Source organism: Oncorhynchus gorbuscha, linkage group LG19 (genome assembly GCF_021184085.1).
Source record: "Oncorhynchus gorbuscha isolate QuinsamMale2020 ecotype Even-year linkage group LG19, OgorEven_v1.0, whole genome shotgun sequence".
In the NCBI taxonomy this organism is placed as follows: domain Eukaryota; kingdom Metazoa; phylum Chordata; class Actinopteri; order Salmoniformes; family Salmonidae; genus Oncorhynchus; species Oncorhynchus gorbuscha.
In genome coordinates, this window is record NC_060191.1 from 47,437,604 (window position 1) to 47,464,393 (window position 26,790).

Below are 26,790 nucleotides of genomic sequence, written 5' to 3' on the forward strand. Positions count from 1 at the left end.
GAGTTCCAGGTCTCCGGTAGCCTCTGGAACTGCCGATCTGCAGCCAACAAGGCAGAGTTCATCTCAGCCTATGCCTCCCTCCAGTCCCTCGACTTCTTGGCACTGACAGAAACATGGATCACCACAGATAACACTGCTACTCCTACTGCTCTCTCTTCGTCCGCCCACGTGTTCTCGCACACCCCGAGAGCTTCTGGTCAGCGGGGTGGTGGCATCGGGATCCTTATCTCTCCCAAGTGGTCATTCTCTCTTTCTCCCCTTACCCATCTGTCTATCGCCTCCTTTGAATTTCATGCTGTCACAGTTACCAGCCCTTTCAAGCTTAACATCCTTATCATTTATCGCCCTCCAGGTCCCCTCGGAGAGTTCATCAATGAGCTTGATGCCTTGATAAGCTCCTTTCCTGAGGATGGCTCACCTCTCACAGTTCTGGGCGACTTTAACCTCCCCACGTCTACCTTTGACTCATTCCTCTCTGCCTCCTTCTTTCCACTCCTCTCCTCTTTTGACCTCACCCTCTCACCTTCCCCCCTACTCACAAGGCAGGCAATACGCTCGACCTCATCTTTACTAGATGCTGTTTTTCCACTAACCTCATTGCAACTCCCCTCCAAGTCTCCGACCACTACCTTGTATCCTTTTCCCTCTCGCTCTCATCCAACACTTCCCACACTGCCCCTACTCGGATGGTATCGCGCCATCCCAACCTTCGCTCTCTCTCCCCGCTACTCTCTCCTCTTCCATTCTATCATCTCTTCCCTCTGCTCAAACCTTCTCCAACCTATCTCCTGATTCTGCCTCCTCAACCCTCCTCTCTTCCCTTTCTGCATCCTTTGACTCTCTATGTCCCCTATCTTCCAGGCCGGCTCGGTCCTCCCTCCCGCTCCGTGGCTTGACGACTCATTGCGAGCTCACAGAACAGGGCTCCGGGCAGCCGAGCGGAAATGGAGGAAAACTCGCCTCCCTGCGGACCTGGCATCCTTTCACTCCCTCCTCTCTACATTTTCCTCCTCTGTCTCTGCTGCTAAAGCCACTTTCTACCACTCTAAATTCCAAGCATCTGCCTCTAACCCTAGGAAGCTCTTTGCCACCTTCTCCTCCCTCCTGAATCCTCCTCCCCTCCCCCCTCCTCCCTCTCTGCAGATGACTTCGTCAACCATTTTGAAAAGAAGGTCGACGACATCTGATCCTCGTTTGCTAAGTCCAACGACACCGCTGGTTCTGCTCACAGTGCCCTACCCTGTGCTCTGACCTCTTTCTCCCCTCTCTCTCCAGATGAAATCTCGCGTCTTGTGACGGCCGGCCGCCCAACAACCTGCCCGCTTGACCCTATCCCCTCCTCTCTTCTCCAGACCATTTCCGGAGACCTTCTCCCTTACCTCACCTCGCTCATCAACTTATCCCTGACCGCTGGCTACGTCCCTTCCGTCTTCAAGAGAGCGAGAGTTGCACCCCTTCTGAAAAAACCTACACTCGATCCCTCCGATGTCAACAACTACAGACCAGTATCCCTTCTTTCTTTTCTCTCCAAAACTCTTGAACGTGCCGTCCTTGGTCAGCTCTCCCGCTATCTCTCTCAGAATGACCTTCTTGATCCAAATCAGTCAGGTTTCAAGACTAGTCATTCAACTGAGACTGCTCTTCTCTGCATCACGGAGGCGCTCCGCACCGCTAAAGCTAACTCTCTCTCCTCTGCTCTCATCCTTCTAGACCTATCGGCTGCCTTCGATACTGTGAACCATCAGATACTCCTCTCCACCCTCTCCGAGTTGGGCATCTCCGGCGTGGCCCACGCTTGGATTGCGTCCTACCTGACAGGTCGCTCCTACCAGGTGGCGTGGCGAGAATCTGTCTCCTCACCACGCGCTCTCACCACTGGTGTCCCCCAGGGCTCTGTTCTAGGCCCTCTCCTATTCTCGCTATACACCAAGTCACTTGGCTCTGTCATAACCTCACATGGTCTCTCCTATCATTGCTATGCAGACGACACACAATTAATCTTCTCCTTTCCCCCTTCTGATGACCAGGTGGCGAATCGCATCTCTGCATGTCTGGCAGGCATATCAGTGTGGATGACGGATCACCACCTCAAGCTGAACTCGGCAAGACGGAGCTGCTCTTCCTCCCGGGGAAGGACTGCCCGTTCCATGATCTCGCCATCACGGTTGACAACTCCATTGTGTCCTCCTCCCAGAGCGCTAAAAACCTTGGCGTGATCCTGGACAACACCCTGTCGTTCTCAACTAACATCAAGGCGGTGGCCCGTTCCTGTAGGTTCATGCTCTACAACATCCGCAGAGTACGACCCTGCCTCACACAGGAAGCGGCACAGGTCCTAATCCAGGCACTTGTCATCTCCCGTCTGGATTACTGCAACTCGCTGTTGGCTGGGCTCCCTGCCTGTGCCATTAAACCCCTACAACTCATCCAGAACGCCGCAGCCCGTCTGGTGTTCAACCTTCCCAAGTTCTCTCACGTCACCCCGCTCCTCCGCTCTCTCCACTGGCTTCCAGTTGAAGCTCGCATCCGCTACAAGACCATGGTGCTTGCCTACGGAGCTGTGAGGGGAACGGCACCTCAGTACCTCCAGGCTCTGATCAGGCCCTACACCCAAATAAGGGCACTGCGTTCATCCACCTCTGGCCTGCTCGCCTCCCTACCATTGAGGAAGTACAGTTCCCGCTCAGCCCAGTCAAAACTGTTCGCTGCTCTGGCTCCCCAATGGTGGAACAAACTCCCTCACGACGCCAGGACAGCGGAGTCAATCACCACCTTCCGGAGACACCTGAAACCCCACCTCTTTAAGGAATACCTAGGATAGGATAAAGTAATCCTTCTCACCCCCCCCTTAAAATATGTAGATGCACTATTGTAAAGTGGCTGTTCCACTGGATGTCATAAGGTGAATGCACCAATTTGTAAGTCGCTCTGGATAAGAGCGTCTGCTAAATGACTTAAATGTATGTTAAATGTAAGTTCGAACCCCACTGTGAATTCTTTCAAGTTGAATTACATTTAATTAGAATTGCACTAGGCAGAAATCGCTCCTCCCATATCCTGACTGCTGAAATTGGGACCACGTGCTGACACAGGCAGGACCACGTGCTGACACAGGCAGGACCACGTGCTGACACAGGCAGGACCACGTGCTGACACAGGCAGGACCACGTGCTGACACAGGCAGGACCACGTGCTGACACAGGCAGGACCACGTGCTGACACAGGCAGGACCACGTGCTGACACAGGCAGGACCACGTGCTGACGCAGGCAGGACCACGTGCTGACGCAGGCAGGACCACGTGCTGACGCAGGCAGGACCACGTGCTGACGCAGGCAGGACCACGTGCTGAAACAGGCAGGACCACGTGCTGAAACAGGCAGGACCACGTGCTGAAACAGGCAGGACCACGTGCTGACGCAGGCAGGACCACGTGCTGACGCAGGCAGGACCACGTGCTGACGCAGGCAGGACCACGTGCTGAAACAGGCAGGACCACGTGCTGACGCAGGCAGGACCACGTGCTGACGCAGGCAGGACCACGTGCTGACGCAGGCAGGACCACGTGCTGACGCAGGCAGGACCACGTGCTGAAACAGGCAGGACCACGTGCTGACGCAGGCAGGACCACGTGCTGACGCAGGCAGGACCACGTGCTGAAACAGGCAGGACCACGTGCTGAAACAGGCAGGACCACGTGCTGACGCAGGCAGGACCACGTGCTGACGCAGGCAGGACCACGTGCTGAAACAGGCAGGACCACGTGCTGAAACAGGCAGGACCACGTGCTGACGCAGGCAGGACCACGTGCTGACACGTGGTACTTGGATGACGTCAGCACTATCACCATCTACTGATTTTAATATTTATGCTCCCTGCCTATTGTCTGCCCTGCCTCGCCTCGTCGCCTTTGAACCCAGCTCTACTCAGTCAAGATTAAGGAAAATGTGCTCGTAATTAAATGGCAGCATCAGTTGGAGCAACGAGACAGAAGGTTCATCCTAAATGGCCCCCTATTCCCTTTTAAAGTACACTACTTTAATGGTCAAAAGCACTGCACTATGTATGGAGTAGTGTGCTATTTGGAATGCAGTCAGAGTGATGTTTACTCTTAGTGTCTGAGAGATAAAAGCATTAGGGACCATTACCCTGGGCCCTGCTGCAAGCCAAGTGGCTCCTGCTGGAGTGGCACTGACTGGATTGTATTTCGCCCCCCGCTTTTATAAGGGCTTTACAAATTACAACTTGGGGAATATAAACGACAAGCTCTGCACAAAGACTGTTTGTGCTGCTCAAGTGCATGTGTCTCAAATGGCACCCTACTCCCTTTATAGTCCACTACTTTTGACCATATCCCATAGGGGGGGCCTAAAGAGCTCTGGTCAAAAGTAGTGCACTATATAGGGAATAGGGTGCTATTTGTGACTTACACTCTGTGTTTTAAGAGCCCTGGCTGGCGTTTTATTATCGGGTTACTCTTCCCTTGTTATCAGGTTACTCGCTGTTCCCTGGCAGAAGTTTTACGTCGGCTGCATAAAGGACAATCTCAACAATCCAAGATGCTGACTACAGTCACCCAGTCCATCAATCAGATCAGTGAGAGACTGAGCTTCCTCTTCCCTTCCTCCTTGAATCGGCCTCTCCTCTGGTCTTCCTCAAGTGCAGTGTGGCAAATAATGGCTGTTTTGTTTCCCACCCTAAAGTATATCACATGAATAATTCACCCATTGTCAGTCAGGATTGGAAAGCAATTGTTGAGACAACCAGTTTTGTGGAGGAGTTGTGTTGGTGGTTGACGAATGAAGCGGACGGCCCTTGTCAATGTAACGCTGTGGCCTTTTTGAAAATGTTGTGTTTTATTGATGCAAATTTTCCTGTTTCCCGGCCCTCCCGGTTGTTTTGTGGCGCTGAGTGAGGCGACCTGATTAAATACGCCTCTGCTTCATCTCACAATCACAGGCAGGCTGTAGCTAGTCAGTCATCTTGGTGTGCCAGGAACCAGAGGAACTATCCATCCATCCACACGCTCGTAATGTTTCATTTCCCTATCTTTCCCTGTGTTAGAGTAACCGGCTAACTGCAAACAATGTTTTAGTACTACTACCTCTTTGTCCCAGCTCTGATGTGAGAAGTTTTTCTGCTGACTACAAGACAAGAAGAACTTCTACTTGACCCTTCAAACACATTTCCAAACCAATGAAGATGCTCTTTGATTGTGAAGCCATGCAAATAATCCGCTACAGTGGAGACATGACTAGATCTCTGCTAGGAGCTGACGAGGAGAGGGCTTTTAGATCAATGTTCCTCCCTGGAGAGACTGTCACTTTTTGCACTAACAGCAGCAACAGTGATTTTATTTGGATGTAGGAAGAGTGGGGGGGTTTAAACGCATCAACGTTGTGGAGGCGGGGGAGGGGGAAACTGAGCCACAGGAGGGAGAACGACAGGCTGGGGGGCAGAGGAGCTTCCAGTGCCATCATGATGTGAACTTTGTTTCAGACTTTAAGACACACACCTGCAGTGTCTGGATGCCAAGTTGTTGGGACAGTGTAATGGACTGTTTAACCCTGAAAGGATTGTGCCCCCTCTAACTTCCTGGAAACCTGTTTCTCTGTATGTCTTGTGAGAGGAGAGTTTGCTGCTTTTGGCTGGCAGACAAACCTCAGTATGTATGCTGCTATGTGAAAGGTTTTCTCAGGGGGCTCTAATGTGGACCACATTTCTTGGTGTAATATGGCCATAGTTTTTCTCCTGTTTACTGTAGTCTCAACTCCTGCTCTGTTGCTTCATTAGGTCATTAAGACCCATGTGAAGAATAGCTTCCATCCCATAGTGGTGCCAAGCCTGATTCATGTTAGGACCAATTGATAGTTATTTATTGGAAGGCTATGTCGTGTATTCTTCAGGAATCTTCTGTAGTTTTTAAAATGATGCAATGTCTACCAGCCAAAGAGTAAACAAATGAAGAAATGTTAAGAAAAAGATGAATTGAAAAAGATATGAACAAATCACACGGTTTATTATTTTTATTGTTGCATCCATGAAGCCCTGCTCTGTTTGCTGGTGTTCTGTTTTCTTAGATGCTTGACAAGCTGTGTGACTGCTTGACCAACACAGGGCTGGGGGAGAAGCTGGGGGACAGGAAGATGGTGATCACAGAGCTAAGAGGAGGAGAAAACTATGATGCCATCAGAATCAGTGGAGAGTTTGCATGGGACAGAGGTGAGACTGGGCTGTCTCACTCTCTTCTTCACTCTCTGTGTCAGTCTGTCTGTATCTCTCTTGTGCAAGGGATTGAGCACCAATTGGTTTGGTGTTGGGTACCCTTTTAAATGTGGAAGAATTCTAGTCATATCTGTTTAGGACAGATGACTGGGTTGATGTTGGGGTTGTTTCTGCCCCCCCCCCCAAATGGAGCTCTGCTGATGGCTGTGTGTAGAGCGAAGGTGAGTGAAGGACTGGCCTTCACAGACGACAACGCCAGGACAGTGGTCAACGTCGGCATCCCCTTCCCCAACATCAAGGACCTGCAGGTAAGAACCAGAGACAAGTTCTTGGTGGTGAGCCCATCAGGTCTGTTTCACAGCAGAGGACCCAGAGAGAAAGACCCCTGTTTACCGTTGTGTCCAGTCAGCGCTTCACAGAATCTGCTGGCTACCAATGTGTTTTCCTACAGACCTCCACACTGAAAAAGTTCTGAACACACATACACACACTGGGACACACACACACTGGGACACACATACACACACACACACACACACACTGGGGCACACACACACACTGGGACACACTGGCACACACACACACTGGCACACACACACTGGGACACACACACACTGGGACACACATACACACACTGGGACACACACACACACACTGGGGCACACACACACACTGGGGCACACACACACACTGGGACACACTGGCACACACACACTGGCACACACACACTGGCACACACACACTGGGACACACACACTGGGACACACACACTGGGACACACACACATACAAAGTGCATCCTCCATCCTCTTCTTTTTCTGGTGCTCTGTAATATAATTTGCCAGCAGCATACCACCCTGCCTACCACTGCTGGCTTGCTTCTGATGCTAAGCAGGGTTGGTCCTGGTCAGTCCCTGGATGGGAGACCAGATGCTGCTGGAAGTGGTGTTGGAGGGCCAGTAGGAGGCACTCTTTCCTCTGGTCTAAAAAAATATCCCAATGCCCCACACACTGCCCTGTGTAGGGTGCCGTCTTTCGGATGGGACGTTAAACGGGTGTCCTGACTCTCTGAGGTCATTAAAGATCCCATGGCACTTATCGTAAGAGTAGGGGTGTTAATCCCGGTGTCCTGGCTAAATTCCCAATCTAGCCCTCAAACCATCACGGTCACCTAATAATCCCCAGTTTACAATTGGCTCATTTATCCCCCTCCTCTCTCCTGTAACTATTCCCCAGGTCGTTGCTGCAAATGAGAATGTGTTCTCAGTCAATTTACCTGGTAAAATAACAGGTGAATAAAAAATCATCCCAAAGTGATTGTTCTGCCTGAGCAGATAGTTTCTACCTGGTCTTCCTTGATTTGATTTGATTTTGATTTTGATTTGATTCCTCTCACCATCCCTCCTCCCTTCATTCTTCCTTACCTTTTTGTCATGGCCCAGTGTTGCCTAATAAATCTGACTGTGATGCCAGCTTTCTGTGTATAAAGTCTGAATTAAAGCACTGCAAACACTTCCTCACAAGCCAGAATGTTGAATAATGTAACGTTTGAACTTGCTCTACCGGTTGTCTGTGCGGTTGGTCCTTCGGGTCGAAAAAATATCCAGAGGAATGTATTATTAAACACCGGTACTGCCGTGAAGATTTCTATCACCTTGTACACAACCATTTAAACCCCTGTAAGACTGGTTTGTATGCATGCATCGCATGCGGGTACTGTCTTTATTGTGAGCCTTAGGTGATGATGAGCAGATCGTGATCGCCACATACAGAGGCAGGTGGGTTGATAACACTTTTCTGTGGATTTCTTGTCAAATATTTACACCCGAATAAGGACAAAATCAGAAGACGATAGGTAGAGTAAGTTCAAATTAAGGTCAGGGTCGCGAGGCCCAGTATCAGTATTTTAGCCTTATCGTGTAGCCCGATCGCAGGCTCCCTTTTTGCAGGCTACATTTTGAGTAGCCTTGGAGGGATGGGAGATGAGTAGGCTAGATATGGCCGAAGGAAAGAGGGGGGGGAGAGAGAGAGAGCGTGAGCTATGGGCTTCTGGGGCGATACTCATGCCGAGATACAGGTTCACCCAACAGCACAGCAGATATTTTCTGAAAAGTTCTCTTTCCTCTCATCTATGGTGTAAATGGCAGTCCACATGTCAGCTCTCTTGCTCTCTCCTTTTTATTTTTTTTCTTCTCCTGGTGTGTCAGCTGCCGGTTCTGGCCCCAGAGGAGCCCTGGGGGGGTGGTAAGGTCTGCTAGCTGACCCCCATTACCAGAAGAGGGAACAGGACATGACACTAATGACTGTCAGGTCCAGGTCATTGTGACTGTTTGTCCCCACGGCCCCTCTGACAGCTACGCTAAAACAACCAAGCAGGCGCCGGGCAGGCAGGAAGCCACAGGTACACAGCAACACAACGCTGCCTCGGCTATGACGGGGATCTTAGAGGGGTCAGATACACACTCACATGCACACATGTTCATATCACACATGTAGTGCACACTTTCTCTCACAACTACACTTATACTACACTCAAATGGTCTCGCTCACATGCCCACAGCCACAAAAGTACATATATTCTTACTCTCCCAGCTGTTTAACATTTATGCCTTTATGGAAGCACATATAGACATTCCCTTCTCAGCACACGTTAACTTGGACTCACTGACCCTGTCCCACATTTCAAGCATGCACCCCCTATAGCTTATGTAGAGCCCTCATGTATTGTGGACGCCTACCTTCATGCCTAGACTGCTTTTCCCAGACCCAACTCTCAGCAAAACTTTAAGGTTTTAACCAAAGCACAGAGCAGCCCTGCGTTTACTAGCCTGTTATCGTGCCTGAGATCAAAGGTGAACTGTAAACAGTCCTCCACACCGAAAGCTCTGCTAAGCTACTATTACATTTTAAAGTGCATCCCAAATGTTACCCTATTCCCTATTTAGTGCACTACTTTTGACCAGAGCCCTGCACTATATAAGGAATGGGGTGCCATTTGGGACGCACACAATGTTACATTATACACATGTAGAGTTGTTTTTTCCACAACAGGCATGTCTTACAATACACAGTCGCGTGTGAGGGAGAGAAACAATCCTCTGGTTCAACAGGCAATGAAAGGCCACTGATACGGCATCTCTGTTTTCTTAATGAGGAGTACAGCAGACATTTTAAGACACAAACATAGTTTTATAGAGACCTCGTGTCTCTGCTTTGATACTTTATGGAGGAGGAGGACCAGACAGTTTAGGGGGGGGGGGGTGTAAGAATGTGTGTGTGTGCTGGTTGTGTTCACGTCTTACAGGGACACACTGAGGACGAGGCACCCAGCTGTCAGCTCTGCCACATTAGGCAGATGGAGCGCTCCACAATCTCACTGACAGGCACAAGATGGTTAGGACTGCCAGGGGGGCACACGCAAACCGGTCTGCTCAGCTGCAAACCATGCTTGCTGGTCAAATGTATGTTTTTAAGCATGAACAGGTAGCGGTGGGAGGACTGGGCCAAAGCGAACGAGCAACTAGCGATCTCCTGACATTTTAACTCATCTCTTCTATCTGGCAGTTTCTTTCACATTTAGGAGGAGATTCGCTAGAAGCTAGAATTGGCTTTTTCACATATGCATCCTGTCATGTCAGATATGGTTTTCACTTGGGGTGGGACGCTGAAATGGACTCCCATTGGATTTCGATGACATTGGCTGCTCGGGGATACTGGCCATTTCCGTTCGTGGTCTCAGAAGCAGATGCATCAAGCCCTCTTGTGTTTAACAGACAGGAGGAGACATCTCATCTCACCATCCAGCCACTAAACCTGCGCCTCGTGAGCCCCCATGACATGAGTGGTATACATCTGGCCAGGAAGAAAATGGAGTGGCTTCTGCAGGTCCATTTTGACATGGTCTAGTGAGGCGTTTATTTATTTATTTTTTAAATGAATCTAATTACTGTTCTTTATTTGGCTCAGACCAAATACGGACGGACTCATCCAGACCATGATGACGTCCAGTAATGACACACCTCTCTGCCAGGACAGAAAACAGAGAGGGGAACAGTGTGTACATGCCCGTGTCGTTAGGGGACATGGTGCTCTGGGCTGTGAACACACGGCACCTGCCTGTCAGTTCCTGTTGTTCGCTGGCATGTCCCATATGTGTCCCCCCCCCCGTCAGACGCCACATGAACTTTTCACTTGTCAATCCCAAAAGGTTAGCGCTGAAAATCCAGGAGAGATTAATTGATGGATGGATGCTTTCGTGGCCTTTTTGTGGCATGGCTTGTTGCTCGTCTTGTGTTGACTGGACCACCTTTTCTGCCCACCACCTCCTGTCTCACCATCTCTTTGCCTTTTGCTCTATCCTCCCATCTTTCACAGCAGATCTGTTTTCCAGATCAACTTCATCACTTGTGTTGCCTAGATCCCCTCCGACCTCCTGTCTGCTCTTCTTCATCTCCACTGTATGCCCTCTTTATTCCCCCTTTCACAACAGATCTGTCTGAGGGGGAATCCTGGGCAGGCAATAAACTTCTTCAGGCTCTTTTTTTACAGGGGGTTGGCGTCTCCCCCTGAGATTCCGGTCTGCCCCTCACCTTCCCACTCCACAGCCCACATGAATCACATTAGTTCTCAATAGATGTGCCATGCCTGATGCCTGAAAGGTGCTGGATGGCAGGTCCGAGCACAGGTGATGGCCCACAGCTATGGCTAGCCTATCAGCCATTGGAGCACATTTGGTGGTTTTGGGGTGTCTGACAAGTAGCGATTTGTCCTTTTCACTTCATGTCAAAGGTAATGCTCTAGGCTACACAAGATTCAGTCAAATGTTCTGATTTTGTGTAGATTGCTGAGGATTTTTTTTATTTAATCCATTTTATTTTAAGGCTGTAACGTAACAAAATGTGGATAAACTCAAGGGCTCTGAATACTTTCCGAAGGCACTTTTCCCACATTTTGTTACGTTACAGCCTTATTTTAAAATGGATTAAATTACAAAAAATCCTCAGCAATCTACACACAACACCCCATGATGACCACCATGCTTCACCTTAGGGATGGTGCCAGGTTTTCTCCAGACGTGACGCTTGGCATTAAGGCCAAAGAGTTCAATCTTGGTTTCATGAGACCATAAAATCTTGTTTCTCATGTTCTGAGAGTGCTTTAGGTGCCTTTTAGCAAACTCCAAGCGGGCTATGGTGTGTCTTTTACTAAGGAGTGGCTTCCGTCTGGCCACTCTACCATGAAGACCTGATTGGTGGAGTGCTGCAGAGATGGTTGTCCTTCTAGAAGTTTCTCCCATCTCCACAGAGCAACTCTGGAGTTCAGTCAGAGTGACCATTGGGTTTTTGGTCACCTCCCTGACCTAGGCCCTTCTCCCCCGATTGCTCAGTTTGGCCAGGCGGCCAGCTCTAGGAAGAGTCTTGGTGGTTCCAAACTTCTTCCATTTAAGAATGATGGAGGCCACTGTGTTCTTGGGGACCTTCAATGCTGCAAAAATGTTTTGGTACTCTTCCCCAGATCTGTGCCTCTACACAATCCGGTCTCGGAGCTCTACAGACAATTCCTTCGACCCCATGGCTTGGTTTTTGCTCTATATATAGACAGGTGGACTCCAAGTTGTAGAAACTTCCAGAATGATCAATGGAAACCGGATGCACCTGAGCTCAATTGAGTCTCATAGCAAAGGGTCTGAATACTTAGTTTTTAATAAATTATCCAAAATGTCTAAAAACCTGTTTTTCGATTTGTCATTATGCGGTATTGTGTGTAGATTGATGAGTAAAAAACATTATAAATTAATTTTAGAATAAGGCTGTAACAAATGGTGTAAAACATCAAGGGGTCTGAATACTTTCCGAATCCACTGTAAGTCTATTCAACACACTATCGTTCTTAGAATTTAGATTTTACAAAGAGAGTTTGTGTTATAAGAAGTTTTAGGAAGACATGCCATTTGGCTGTAACTTAACAAAATGTGGGAAAAGTCAAGGGGGCTGACTACTTTCCAAAGGCACTGTATATGTGATCATATCCAAATGTAAGCTAGGTTTGAAATGTTTTAGTCAAATATTATATATGTGTGGTTTCTTACGGTCAATTTGAAGTCTACAAATGATTTGGAATTATGTTTCGGCCCCTGACCATCCTCCAGAAAAAAAATTGGCCCGTTGAATCGGATTCCTGACAAAGACAATTTCGATGGGGGAACCAGAGTCCTGACATTTTGACCTTGCCAGGGCACGCACCAATTTTGACCAGGGTGCTAAAAGTAGAAAGTACAGTGCAACGGAGGGAGATGAAGATAGGCTAAGTGAGCACATTTAATTTTGACAATGTTTACTAAAGTTAAAACCAGTTTGCTTATTTGTTACATTGTGGTTAAAATTATGAATGTAAATCATACTCCTAATGAATTAATCAGATGCATTTCGTGAGCTTGTCATTTTGCCAACACACCTATAACGTTCAAAATTAATCCAAGCATATTGAGGCTATAATAAAGTTCAGATGAATGATTGGATTATAAGGACATAAGGTAAAGAAAACAATTTCACCCTCTTGAACTGACCCACATTTTCCTGCATTCTAGAACACTTAGTGGACTAGTATTTATCGTCTGTTTAATTAGAATGTAGGTGAAACCTATTAAATCTCATTTTAAATGCTGACCTTTTAAAGCTAACGGGAAAGGTCTGTAAGAAATGTGTCTTACGTTGAGACAGTGAACTACATAACTGGAAAACAAACCGAGCTGAAACAGATGGCCAAAAGTCTGGGGTGTATCGATCGACTAAATATCGATGTAACATACACAAATAAATGTTTTGCTGGTCGTAGCGTTTTGCCGGTATTCACACTAGCGATTAGTATTTTGTATCTATGCGCTCTCTTACGAAACTTACGGTACGGTGTTTAACTACATTTTCTTTAAATCAATTAGTAATCATGTTAGAGAAGAATTGTGCGCATAGCGGGAAATATTGGTATACATTGTTCAATTGAATTTACCACAGGTGGACTGCAATCAAGTTGAAGAAACATCTCAAGGATGATCAGTGGAAACAGGATGCACCTGAGCTCAATTTAGAGTCTCATAGCAAAGGGTCTGAACCGGTTTCAGCTTTGTCGTTATGGGGTATTGTGTGTGTGTATATTGATGAGGAAAACATGTAATTTTAGAATAAGGCTGTAACATAATAAAAGTACATTATTTAGACATGTTCATTTTTACAAGCAGACAGATAACAGCAAACAATACAACAATAACACCCCCACCCTCTGGAAGAAGACAGGAAAAACAAAAACCGTGCCTTGACTGAGTAGAAAATAATCGGCACCATTTAAAAAAAAAAAATGAAATTAGACACAAGTCATGAATAAGTATGCTACTATGGATCAGGGTGGATTGCAGACTGTGTCATGTTGCCCATCACATGATAGATAAAACAGAAAGGGTTGCCATATCTTATCAAATGTGATGGATCTGCCAGAGATATGCTAAATCCTTGCCATATGAAACAGACTAGTGACTTCAGCTAACCAGATTTTAAAATGGGACAAATGTTTTCTGTCATTAATCTTTCAATGTCTTTGTAAGCATACCAGTCTGTCTCCCGTTGTCTGTTCTGCTCTGTTTCAGCTTTGGTTTGGTCTGTGGTGGCAGTGTCCTGATAACCCGTCCTGTGGCGTGTCTCCATCTAACATTCCTGCTGTGTTTTCAGGTGGAGCTGAAGATGAAGTATAATGACCAGCACTGTAAAGCCAGGGGTCTGCTGTCAGGCTCCCACTGGTATGAGATCCAGGCCTACAGAGCCCTCAACCAAGCCCTGGTCAGGTACGTGTCTCTTTGTGTTCTTGTTTGTTTCTCTGTCCTCGACTCAGCCTATCACAGGAGGCGTCTTCCTAGCTCACTAATCAGGCTCATGATCAGTAAGCATTCAAATGTTTGATCATTTTGACAACCAGGAGGTTGCTACCTGAACTTGGACATGTTTTTACTACCACAGGTGTATTAGATGACTGGGGAGCCCTCATTCTGGCAGACAACCGGTTTGGGATCAACCCCAACAAATACATCTCAGGTACTGAAATGAATGATCGCAGGTTGCAGCCACTCGAGCTTGAATTACTCAAACAAACCCTCTGTCTCCGTTGCCTGACACAATGTGTAGTTTCTTATATTGGGCTCTTGGTGGTCCACAAGATAGAGGTGTGTTGTGGTTTTAACCTAGAGGATTTATAAATTAAGTGTTATTAGAAAAGTAGGAATAATTTTGTTTTTATATTTTGTTTTCCACTCTCAAGATTGTTCTCTGTTTACACCAGGTCTGTACAAGTGGGTGCATAACCTTTTCAGGCACCACAACGCCTTCATCTGTGCTATGCAGTCGCTGATGACCTTCTCCAGGTGCCAACAGGGGGCAGGAGAGACACATGGAGCAGGGAGCCAGATGTTCAACAGCACCACCATCCTGTTCAGCCAGTCAATCTCTAGTGACTGTGGAAGATCTGTCCCACTGTCGGCCCAGTCCTAGCCCCAGCTCAGACAGCCTTCTCTGGGCCACGATGCACCACACTACCACCTCTCAGGTCCCAAAGCCCCACACCCAGCTACAGGGGGTCAGGTCCTGGGTTCCCCCTATGGTCTCTGTCCCACCTGCTCTGTGGCCTCTGTCCACCATCAGCCATGGAAACACAGATGAGATGTATAGAGATGTATTACATTAGATAAATAAGTTATGTCAGGGAAGTTGGTAGATTATCAGAGGTTTGATTGGTGCATAAAAACATGTGAAAGCTTCATCCAGAGCTCTTTACGTTAACTCCTTGTATAAGTGGTTCCTAATGAGTCCATTGCATCAGTCAGTCTTCCACAAAGATCTCCCACTACCTCGACTACATGACCTCACTGCAGACCAACATCTGGTGTGTTCCTCTATCTTGTTATTCATGATGGGATGGTATTATATGAACAGTCCTGTCTCAGTAAAGTGGATGGGAACAGGGGAACAATGTGTGAGGCTTTTTGGATCTACTTCTCTGATAAATACATGTAATGGAACAATGCCGTTTCCTTCTGATCCTTCCGCTGTTTGTTACAGCAGAACCTCTTATAGGTGTCAAGCTAAGTGAGCGTAAATGCAGCGAGATATCAGGCTTCATATGGTACCTTGGACCTCACTGAGGATGGATCCATAGAAAAACATGGGGTCTGAACCTAACGGAATGATAGTACTATGAGGTCACTGGGTTTATAAATTAAGTGGATACACTCCGTTCTAGAGCTCTAGTCTATTGTCTGTCTCGTTACTTGGGTCGCTGTAAGGCTGAGCTGTTTGGTCAATTGCGTTTTGAGGGGTGGGGGTGTCAGGAGCTGGATCAGGTGGGGGGAGTTTGTATGTGCACCAATCTGTCTCATTACTACGAGACCTTATACATGGCTGAGTGATGCTGGGTTGGTCTGAGGCAAGCAGCTTGATGAGCAGATGTTAGACTGTTGCTTTAAATAAATCACATTGACCATTGTTTGTGTTATATTGAGCGTGAGACGGTGGTGGTGATTTCTTCTCCACTGCACTGTTCTGGATAAGAGTCAGAAAGACATCCTTTGCCCACACCCCTAAACCACTAAACATGTGCAGTGTACTGCACACTAACCTAGCTGTTACGGGCCCAGCATATAGGATCCTTGAGGCCAATGTTGGCATCTTCAATGTACTTTCCCCATTTTCTCACCTTTACTGTCAACACCTGATGACTGCTCCAATCAGCTCATCTGAATGTCTAAATGTATTATAAGTCTTCATACAACTGTGTTGTCTTTCCTTTCTATGGTTTCCCATAACGTGTGTATTCTCTGTGGGCAGGTGACCAGAAGCAGACATAGCAACACCCCTCCGCTCATCTGAAGAGTGATCCCAAGGCCCCTCCCCCACTGTCTCCACCACCCACGGCCCCTGCACCACCTCCACCCCTGTGAGCTCCACCCACTTCAAGACACCCCCATCTTCCGGGACCCAGGCCGGCGTTGTGGTCCTCTGGCCGTCCCGCCTCGGCCTGACTATGGGGAGGGGGAGAAGGAGAACCAGGAGAATGTAAGTCTGGATCCCCTGCCCAGGAAGGAAGGCCCGTAAGGGGATGGATGGACCGGCAGCTACCCCTCCCAGCCAGGACCAGAGCCCAGACGATCCCACCCTGCTAGAGGAGGACCAGAGCATCTTCACACCTGAGATGTTTGATGATGAAGAGGATGTGGACCAAGCCTCTCCCCAGGACAGTACATTGGACGATGACAGGGGAGGGAACTGTGCTTGCGGCCAGCCTTGCTCTAACTACCGGAACAGCCCAGGCTGTGTCTGAGGACCTGTTTGGCCCAGAGCAGGGGCACAGGAACGGTCATTACCACTGATACCGAGGGGTGGCGCTCTTGCTCCCTCAGCTAGTAGAGACTGTCAGTGTGATATGGGAACAGGACAGGCAGCGAGAGTGGTGACAAGGCCCAACAGCAAGAGACCCAGAGAAAGGAGGACCAAGGTCAGGGAGAAGGACAGGAGGTGAACCAGACCCAGGCGCAGGGTCAGACCCAGGGGGGACCCAGAACAGGCAGACAGGCAGCAGGACACGCAGGCTTTCCAGGTCCAGACAGAAAGCATCCTAAACTAACCAGCTAATTCTCTGTTGTCCCTCAGGTTATATCCATAGATGACTAGACACCAGTTTATAACTGTAGATGACTAGGCACAAGGGCCTGTATTCAGAGGCTCAGTAGGAGTGCTGATCTAGAATCAGCGCTTCTTTTTAAATCATTATTAAAATTATATGGACAGGGAGACATGATCCTAGAACAGCATTGGAACTGAAACTCTTTATAAACATGGGCCCAGGTTCCAGGTTATAACCATAGACTATAGACAATTAGACAGACACCAAGACGCTCAGTAAAGCCAGTTCTCAGATCATCATGTCTCATTATCTAGCGTGACAGCATGGCTGGGTCATCTCGTCTGACCGACATTATCTGTTTAAACAGTCTGGAGCTAACGAACGTTGCACAAATTGCGATGTTAACGTGCAGTCTTCTATTTTTGTCTTATATTTACACATCATTAAAATGCAAGAAGAAATGCGTCTTTATTTTCCTGTAAACGCGATGGAAGCATTGTCCCGTTATGTGTTTTAATGAGATGTGTTATTTGGAGTGAGGAGAGGAGTGGGGGGAGGCAGCATGTCTGACTTCACACAGATAGAACTCTTCTGTTTTTACCCCAAAATTACTGTACAATCCTATGATAAAGTAATTGTCTGATGTAAGCTAGAGGGGGGAGGTGTGGTGTGGGATGTGTATCGTGTGTTTAATGACTTGGGGAAACACAAAGGCCTTTCCAGTAACACAAGAAACCTCAGAAACCCCATCATCCATTTTGAGAACAGCTCCAGGGTGACTATATATCAGTAAATATAAATAATTGTGATATGGAAAATTGATTAATGAAATCATGTTTGCTGGTTTTGGTTTGTGTTGTCAAGTTGATGTGGAAGAGTGCAGATGGGTAGATTGAACTCTCAATAAAGCACCTTGTATTGGCAAGGTGTACAGTGCTTTGTTTCCCCCCTCATCTATCTACACACAATATCCAATAATGGCAAAGCAAAAACTATTTTTTAGAAATGTTTGCAAAAGTATTACAAAATAAATATGGAAATATCAAATTTACATAAGTATTCAGACCATTTACTCAGTAGTTTGTTGAAGCACCTTTGGCAGTGATTACAGCATCGAGTCTTTTTGGGTATGACGGAACAAGCTTGGCACACCTGTGTTTGGGGAGTTTCTCCCATTCCTCTCTGTAAATCCTCTCAAGCTCTGTCAGGTTGGATGGGGAGCGTCGCTGCACAGTTTGATTGGGTTCAAGTCCGGGCTCTGGCTGGGCCACTCAAGGACGTTCAAAAACATTATTTTAAATAATAAATGCTGTATTTTATTTTTCTGTTATGAAACTGTAATTGACTGCCTAGTTTAAATAATATTTTATTTATGTTGTTTATCATTTTTATTATTATTGTTCTTTTTTTGTATTTGACCCCCTTTTTCTCCACAATTTCGATCTTGCCTCATCGCTGCAACTCCCCAAGGGCTCAGGAGGCGAGTCCTCCGAAACATGACCCACCAAACCACGGTTCTCAATACCCACCCGCTTAACCCTGAAGCCAGCCACACCAATGTGTCGGAGGAAACCCCATTCAACTGACGGCTGAGCTCAGCCTGCAGGTGCTCGGACTGCCACAAGCCTCCACGGCCAGACCCTCCCCTAACCCGGACGATGTTGGGCCAATTGTGTGCCACCCTATGGGACTCCCTATCACGGCCGGTTGTGATACAGCCCGGGATCAAACCCGGGTCTGTAGTGATGCCTCGAGCACTGCGATTACCTGTTTTTATGTTTATATTTTACTAGTTGTTCTACCTGTCTGTCTTTGCTATGGTGGCGGTCATTTTCTCAATTTCTTCATTTCTGGCTTGCAGCCCTCTGCCAAAGTGAGATAGTATTGTGTTTGATGTGATATTATGGCTTCCATTAAACCTTGGTAAATATGTATTTATTGCCTCACATATATGCCTGTAATCTTTGTTTACGAACAGTTAAAGCAAATGGCATATATTGTCACATACATGCTAACCATTCCTCTTAATGGGGAAAATGTTTTAATGATGTTGTGAAGAGTAAAAGGTCATTTACAGTGTTAGGAGGATTAGTTGTGATCATGGTTTTAAGGGCCTTGTTTGGATTATTGGGGTTTACCGAAAATAAGCAATCATCCCATTGGTTAAAGAAGCTAAACTTTTGATGGAGGGAGGCGGGAACAGTGAAGTCTGGCAAATTAAGCCCCATTAGCGTGACAGGATGTTGTCTCGTTAGATCACAAACCTCCCTAATGATCCCTAACCTGTGATTGGTTGACAGAGGAGCCCAAAGTGGTCGACCGAACCATTAAATTAAAGCTCTCCTCTCTGCTCATCAGCCTCACTGTACGACAGTGCCTTAGCATCATTAGTTAATGTAATTGCATGGCTGAACGTGACTGGGCACCTCGTTAACATCAGTATCAACAAGCGTGCCATGGGAGAGGGTAAGCAGATGTCCTAAAAGCATCCTAATAGGCGGTTGTTCTGTGGCACTGTAAGGTTATTGGAGTATTTACTGTGGCTTCCCTAAGTCCCTTTAATATCTCGTCATTGATTAGCCTAAGTTGGGCTTTAGATATTCTTAAGAGTTTAAACAAATTAAATCAATGAGTGTGTTTATTCATGCAGTAGGCTAATTGGCGTTGCATTTGTTTTGGTCCCAGGTTGATGATAATTGGAAAGTAAGTTTGTTTCCATTGTTTCAGCTTGTTTGAGATTTTTCCACTAAGCAGTATAGGGCGACTGGCATATTGACATAATTTGCTTTAGTTGGCAGGTTAAGGTGCTGTGGCAAGACCCAGCCATGGAAAGGGAGAGTTCTTTCCTAGACCCAAGCTAAGAACCAGGCCCAGACCCAAGTCAGGTGCAGTCAGAGGGGCAGAGGCAGGGGTGCCCTTAGCACAAACCTCCAGTGTCCCAGACCAAAGACCAGGGCCTATAGGTCCATGGCAGGACAGCCATAGTCAGATCTGCTAGTGTGGCTGGTTCAGGTCCAAGGCTGAGGAGACTGAGGGAGAGCAAGCCATCACAGGATGGAAGGACCAGGCCTCTACCAAGCCTGGGACTAGTATTAGGGCCAAAGCCCTAAATGTGAGGGCAGAGTGTGTCCCTCAGGAAGTCCTGGAGGTGAACCTGAGACTGAGCGTAGCCCCACTGGTCTATAAAAGGAAGGGCATGCTAGTCAGAAAGGTTACAGACATCCCGAGTGGCACAGCGGTCTAAGGCACTGCAGGCGTCACTACAGACCCGGCTTCGATCCCGGGCTGTGTTGCAGCCGGCTGCGATCGGGAGACTGCGCACAATTGGCTCAGCGTCTTCCGGGTTGGGGAAGGGTTTGGCCTGCCGGGATGTCCTTGTCCCATCGCGCTCTAGCGACTCCTGCGGTTGGCCGGGCGCATGCCTGCTGACATGGTTGCCAGTTGTACAGTGTTTCCTCCAACACATTGGTACTGCTGGCTTCCGGGTTAAGCGAGCACTATGTCAAGAAGCAGTGCGGCTTGGCAGGGTCGTGTTTTGGAGAATGCGTGGCTCTCGACCTTCGCCTCTCTCTCGAGTCCGTACGGGAGTTGCAGCGATGGGACGAGACTGTAACTACCAATTGGGGAGAAAAAGTAATCGCCCGTACGTGTCAGAGTAATTTTGTCAGTGTGTCCTTTTTTTGTCAGTGAATTTATCAGTGCTCATTTGGAAATGAAAACAAAACCATCCATCCGTTGCTTGCTCCCTCTAGGCATAGGAGCTGTAAGCAAGATAGAGGGGTCAACAGGGCCTCTCGGAGGAGAAAGGCGAGTTATAGGCCACTGCATAGACCATGGTTGGAGCCTAGGTATCTGAGGTAGTGATGCACATTGTTTGTGTGTAACAGGTGATACGATGCACATCATGCCAACTCAAGTCTTGACTTCCACATGACTTATTACCAGAGACCCTGTTCCAGAGGACTGGACCGTGTACCTTAGGTGACCTGCAGAGCACTCTGTGATCTGGAGAAGAAAGCCAGGCTTAAATGCACCAGAGGGTGGGGGACCACAGGCCCAGCCCAGTGTCCATCTCCCACCCAGGCCCCCATGTACCCCCTACCCTACTGATGGTCCGGAGAATCGTGGCCATACAGGCCCCCCGAAGAATTCTTCAGCCTTACAGTGACAACAACACTACAGATAGACCTGAAATAAATCATACATCTGAGTTTATCTTTCATCTTTACATTGTTGCCTAACCTATAGGAATTAGTTCATTTGTGATTTCACTGTAGAGGTTTGGAATAATAAAGCTACATATGAAGAACCTGCTATTAGACTTTCCTTGTTCAGGCTTGCTTTAGTATCTATTTGGGGACGACGAAAAAGACAGGGAAGCTGTCATAGGAGCTAAACACTCCAGTCAGCAAGATGTTTCCATAGTCACAAAACCCCTGCTTCATTGATGCCATAAGTCTATGCTGGGGAGCTCCTCTTTCTTTGAAGTGGGGGTGAGCGAAACCAACCTGTCTGAACGATGTCCCAACTCTGAAAGGCTCTAACCTGGATCCATCCAAATCACTGACTCTGTAGATTAGTCAGGACAAAAGAAGCCATGGTGCCTGCTAGAATCCCCTAGTCACATTTCCCTTTGACAGGGTTGCTATCCAAGCTGAAGAATCAAATCAAATTTATTTATATAGCCCTTCGTACATCAGCTGATATCTCAAAGTGCTGTACAGAAACTCAGCCTAAAACCCCAAACAGCAAACAATGCAGGTGTAAAAGCACGGGAATAAGAATGAATCATTCTATTTCTCTGATCCAAGCACCTTTCATCCATACATACAGTACACACTTCCTCAACAGCATTCTATAGTTCCATTGGTATATGTATTTACAGTCCCTTCAATGTAATGATCCATTTAAACTATCTGTCATTATAAAACAGCAATCAGTGTCACCAGCCAAAGAGCGTTTGTATAAATTCACTTTCCCCCGGGATTATGATGCCTTCCTGTGCTGAGGAGTGGGTTAATGAGTGGCTAGCTGCTTAGAGGCCTTTGATGCTTTCTCCTTGCAGGCTTTTCTGGGGGTTACTTTATGTGGGTGAAATGGAGCATTTAGTTGTTTTTTTACTTTACTTTCTCTTAAACACACACACATACAGCCTACAGTGCTATCTGGGACCCAGTGGCGTGCTCTGTGATGAGGCTACTACAGTGTAGAGGTTGTGCCTTCTAGAATCCCTCTTCCTCGTCTGCTGCTGTGGTGGAAGCTGAGATCCAGCACCCACGGGACCCCACCCTGGACCAGGTAAGCCTCAACCTTACAGGGAGGGACACAGCACCTTGTACTAGGTCTGGTTGGCCTCTAGCTGGTGCTCCCCATATACACACATACAAACAATTGTTGATTCCTTGAAAGCAGTTTATGCACAAGGAGAGACTAAAATCCACTATTTGGGTTTGATTGGGGCAATTCCATGGTAACAGAATGATGCTGAGACTCCAATTTTTCACTTTAAAATGTATGTCAAACAAAAACCAATGACGGCAAAGTTAATCAAATCATACAATTATATACACAAGGAGTACTTTTAGCAATTTCCACAGAACATTCTACAAAAACCCATTTTCTTGAACAGTGCAGATGCCAAGTGTGTTTGTGCCATTGTTCTGTTCCCAAAGTTTGCACCAACCATTAATATCAGCATTTTCTAACCAAAAACCAATTGAAGTCAATGTGCCCCAAATGTTTGCATCATAATCAGGACAGTAACATAAACCTTACCATAACAAGTCTAATCAGTTCTAGGAATGAGAGGTATAACATATGTAATGACATATATATTTTGTTCTGCACTTAGAAAATAACAATGTACTATCTTCATATGTTACTGTGGGTTTGAAGTGTGGGTTCAGTAACCAATGTGACAGATGGAGGTGGCATTGTAACCAATATCTGTCCCTCTCTTTTGTGTTCAGAAATATGCTGTAAATATTTAACTTTATGATAAAATTACCGTTATGGTACCGGTTTGTTTATAAATCAATATGTGGACACCATAGATGGAAATGTCTTGCATTGAGTGGTTACACTGATTCTCATGGACACAGGCGTATGTCTCTACTGGGATGTCCATCAACTCCTGGCTGAAGCTTACGTCACTTCTTAATGCATCAGGAGAGTGTGGTTTTATCGCTGTTGATTTATAGCCAGTCATTTAAAATGATTAGTATACTGAACAAAAATATGTACGCAATATTCAACAATTTCATTGATTTTACTGAGTAACAGTTCATAAGGAAATCAGTCAATTGAAGTACCTTTATTAGGGCCTAATCTATGGATTTCACATGACTGGGCAGGGGTGCAGCCATGGGTGGGCCTGTGAGGGCATAGGCCCACCCACTTGGGAGCCAGGCCCACCAACTGGGGTGCCAGGCCCAGTCAATCAGGAGTTTTTTTTTTACCACAAAAGGCCTTTATTTAATATATTTAACTAGGCAAGTCAGTTAAGAACAAATTCTTATTTACAATGATGGCCTACCGGAGAACAGTGGATTAACTGCCTTGTTCAGGGGCAGAACGACAGAATTTTACCTTGTCAGCTCGGGGATCCAATCCAGCCCCTTTATTACAGACAGAAATACTCTTCAGTTTGTCCCCAGCACAAGGTGCACCTGTGTCATTCTGCTTAATAAGCTTCTTGATAAGCTTCTTGATAAGCTTCTTGATATGATCATATTGACAAAGAAGAAATGTTCACTAACAGGGATGTAAGCAATTTGCGAACAACATTTTTGAGAAATACGCTTTTTGTGCATGTGGAAAAATTCTGGGATCTGTTATTTCACCTCATGAAACATGGGACCAACACTTTACATGTTGTGTTTATATTTTTGTTCAGTATAGATTTTAAACAAACACTTTGTCATAGATGGACAAGATTTAATGAGATGAATGGTGAGTTTCTAACAAGTTCAGGAAGCCAAGCTAGAGCTCTGAGAAGTTCACAGCAATGAGATGGACGTTTTAATCGAGAGAACTTTAGAAAATATTCATTTTCTCGAACTCTAAATATACTAATCTTTTCAACAGTTATAAGGAAGGTGAAATCTTAGTCAGTCATTTTATAAATGGATTATACTATATTTAGAAAACATAACTGATTTCAAGCCTTATTCAGTTTTGTTAGGAAATGCACCATAAAATAAGTAATATTTTCACATTATTTTCATGTACTTGAGCTTGTGTCTTCAAAAGTAATATATTTTACCAGAAAGGTGATATTTGAACCTTTCTTAGATTATGCAACATTGCTATTTATAGTTTCTGACCCTGTCATGATAAATAATTAATTTAGGTGATTACATGCAGTTACATTTAAGAGGTTTAATAACAGGCCATATGTTTGATGTCCTCACACTCCAGTACATGTGCTCGACAAAGGGCTACTGTACTGTTTTTTTGTTGTTTTTTTTTTGCATATGTTCTTAGGGCAGTCCGTTTCAGTTGGTGTTTGTCACTTGTGCCTCCGTGTACACATCCCAAATGGCACCCTTTTCCATATATAGTGCACTGCTTTAGACCAGGGCCCATTAGGTGTAAATAGGGCGCAGTTTGGGACCCAAACTCTGTCTCCTGCCAAGCGTCCATATGCTATGCATGGGGTAGAGTGGCGAGACATTTGGTCGAATAAATCAATACCAACAACACAACAGTGGCAGGATAATTATTTAATTATATCTCCCATAATCTGTCTGATATTGATGACGGACTGAAAACTTCTTCCAAGTTGTCACGCTTCTCCCTGTGACTGAGTTAACAAGCCTTTATTGACCCGTCGGTAGATGCGGCTGCTGCCAGGTCTTAATCGATTGAGATGGCTTAATCACTCCTAAACTGCTTTTATAATGGTTCAATTGAGAGAAGAGAGATTACAGAGATGCCCCTCTGCAAAAGCTTGGAGGTGACGGCTAGGACATTTGTCATTAACAATACTGTTTTTAGAACAGGATTTTAAGGACTTGTTTTGGCGTAAACTGAGAGGTTATAGCTTATATTATTTCTGGTTTATTACCTGTTATGCTAATTATATAGGCTAGAGCACATGTGTCAAACTCAAGGCCCGTTAGCTAATTGAATCTGTCCCACGGGCGTTTTGAACAAATGAAATAAATAACAAGAATCCATTTTTTTATTTTTTTTTAAACTTTTTAAAATCTCATTGTAATTACTAAAAGAAAATCCAAACTGTGTAGAAATGATAGACCTACATGTATAGTCTCTTTACTCTGTCCATCTAGATACTCAGGGAGCATCAACTTCCAAAAGCGCTGGATAGAGGACTATGATTTGCACATTTTGACACAAAGGAAATAATCAATATTAAGTCTGGCCCTCCTGACCTTGGTGAAGAGTTAATGCAGCCTGTGGGGAAAATGAGTTTGACACCCCTGGGCTAGAGGTAAGAAGACCAGGCTGTACTCTCCAGCTTTCCTCTTTCTGATCGAAAGGCTTGGCCTTGATTGACTGGTCAACTCAGGTCAGAACCAATTCGCTGCAGTGTCTCGGAAAGTTCTGTCCTGAACTGACCAAACCATAACTCTGATTATAACTGGGATGGTAGGCTAGTTGTAGAAAATTAGAAATGAAAGTTTGATTTTCTCATATGTGAATAATGTATAAACATTTCCCGCTATGCCCACAATTCTTCTCTAACATGATTACTAATTGATTTGAAGAAAATTTAGTTAAACACACCGTACCGAAAGGTTTGTAAGAGAGCGCATAGATACACAAAATACTAACGGCTAGTGTGAATACCGGCAAAACGCTATGACCAACAAAACCATTTTTGGTGTATGTTACATCGATATTTAGTCGATCGTGTTTCAGCTCGGTTTGTTCAGTGTGTCTACACATAAAGCACATTTCTTACAGGCTCTCCTCATTGGTTATATCCACGTGGGTGACTGAAAGATGAAGGTCAGTGGCGGTAATGCACCTAATTTATGAAAGTTGCCAATCGCCATATGAAGTCAAGAGAAGAAAAAGCCTAGAAGGAGGAGAGATGACTAGAAACGATTCGGGTTGACCGTTTGTGTGGATTAATTGTCAGAGTAGAGGACCTTGTGCATTTCAGGTAAAATAACTCCATGTTTATATCCCAGGACAAATTAGCTAGCAACAGCAAGCTAACTAAATAGGACAAATTAGCTAGCAAGTGCAAGCTAGATTGCCATAAAGGTTTAATGCTCTTCGACCTGTCACCAAAGGAATTTAATTGGTTCAGAGTTTGTTTTGATATTTTAACCTGCGTGTCGTGATCTCGTTTAGTGTGGGGGGACAAAATGTATGCACGATGGTGCACACACGCAGCTGGTTTGGGTTTCTTGTTACAGGCCTTTCCAGTTAGCTTTAAAAGGCCAGCATTTTTTTTTATCTGCTTTTTAATAGAAAAGGCCAGCATTTAAAATGAGATTTAATAGGTTTCACCTACATTCTAATTAAACAGACGATAAATACTAGTCCACTAAGTGTTCTAGAATGCAGGAAAATGTGGGTCAGTTCAAGAATGTGAAATGTTTTCTTTACCTTATGTCCTTATAATCCAATCATTCATCTGAACTTTATTATAGCCTCAATATGCTTTCATGAATTTTGAACGTTATAGGTGTGTTGGCAAAATGACAAGCTCACGAAATGCATCTGATTAATTCATTAGGAGTATGATTTACATTCATCATTTTAACCACAATGTAACAAATAAGCAAACTGTTTTTAACTTTAGCAAACATTGTCAACATTAAATGTGCTCACTTAGCCTATCTTCATCTCCCTCCGTTGCACTGTACTTTCTACTTTTAGCACCCTGGTCAAAAATGGTGCGTGCCCTGGCAAGGTCAAAATGTCAGGAC

At 45.8% G+C, this 26,790-nt stretch overlaps 1 protein-coding gene across 3 annotated transcripts; it reads left to right on the forward strand.

Moving 5' to 3' along the window:
* The first annotated feature begins 8,467 nt into the window (after window positions 1-8,467).
* LOC124004847 (Fanconi anemia group J protein homolog) lies at window positions 8,468-17,921 on the forward strand. Of its 3 annotated transcripts, XR_006833544.1 has the most exons (5): window positions 8,468-8,624; window positions 13,942-14,054; window positions 14,227-14,301; window positions 14,546-14,809; window positions 16,087-17,921. XR_006833544.1 is itself a non-coding variant. In XM_046313676.1 (4 exons), the coding sequence occupies exons 2-4, from the start codon at window positions 13,964-13,966 to the stop codon at window positions 14,752-14,754; spliced, it is 375 nt and encodes a 124-aa protein (XP_046169632.1). In that variant the 5' UTR covers window positions 13,583-13,600; window positions 13,942-13,963; the 3' UTR covers window positions 14,755-16,072. The 3 variants fall into 3 exon arrangements, 1 of the variants encoding a protein (XP_046169632.1); XM_046313676.1 differs by lacking the exons at window positions 8,468-8,624; window positions 16,087-17,921 and adding an exon at window positions 13,583-13,600 and having other exon boundaries at window positions 14,546-16,072; XR_006833543.1 differs by lacking the exon at window positions 8,468-8,624 and having other exon boundaries at window positions 13,808-14,054.
* The last annotated feature ends 8,869 nt before the right edge of the window (window positions 17,922-26,790 follow it).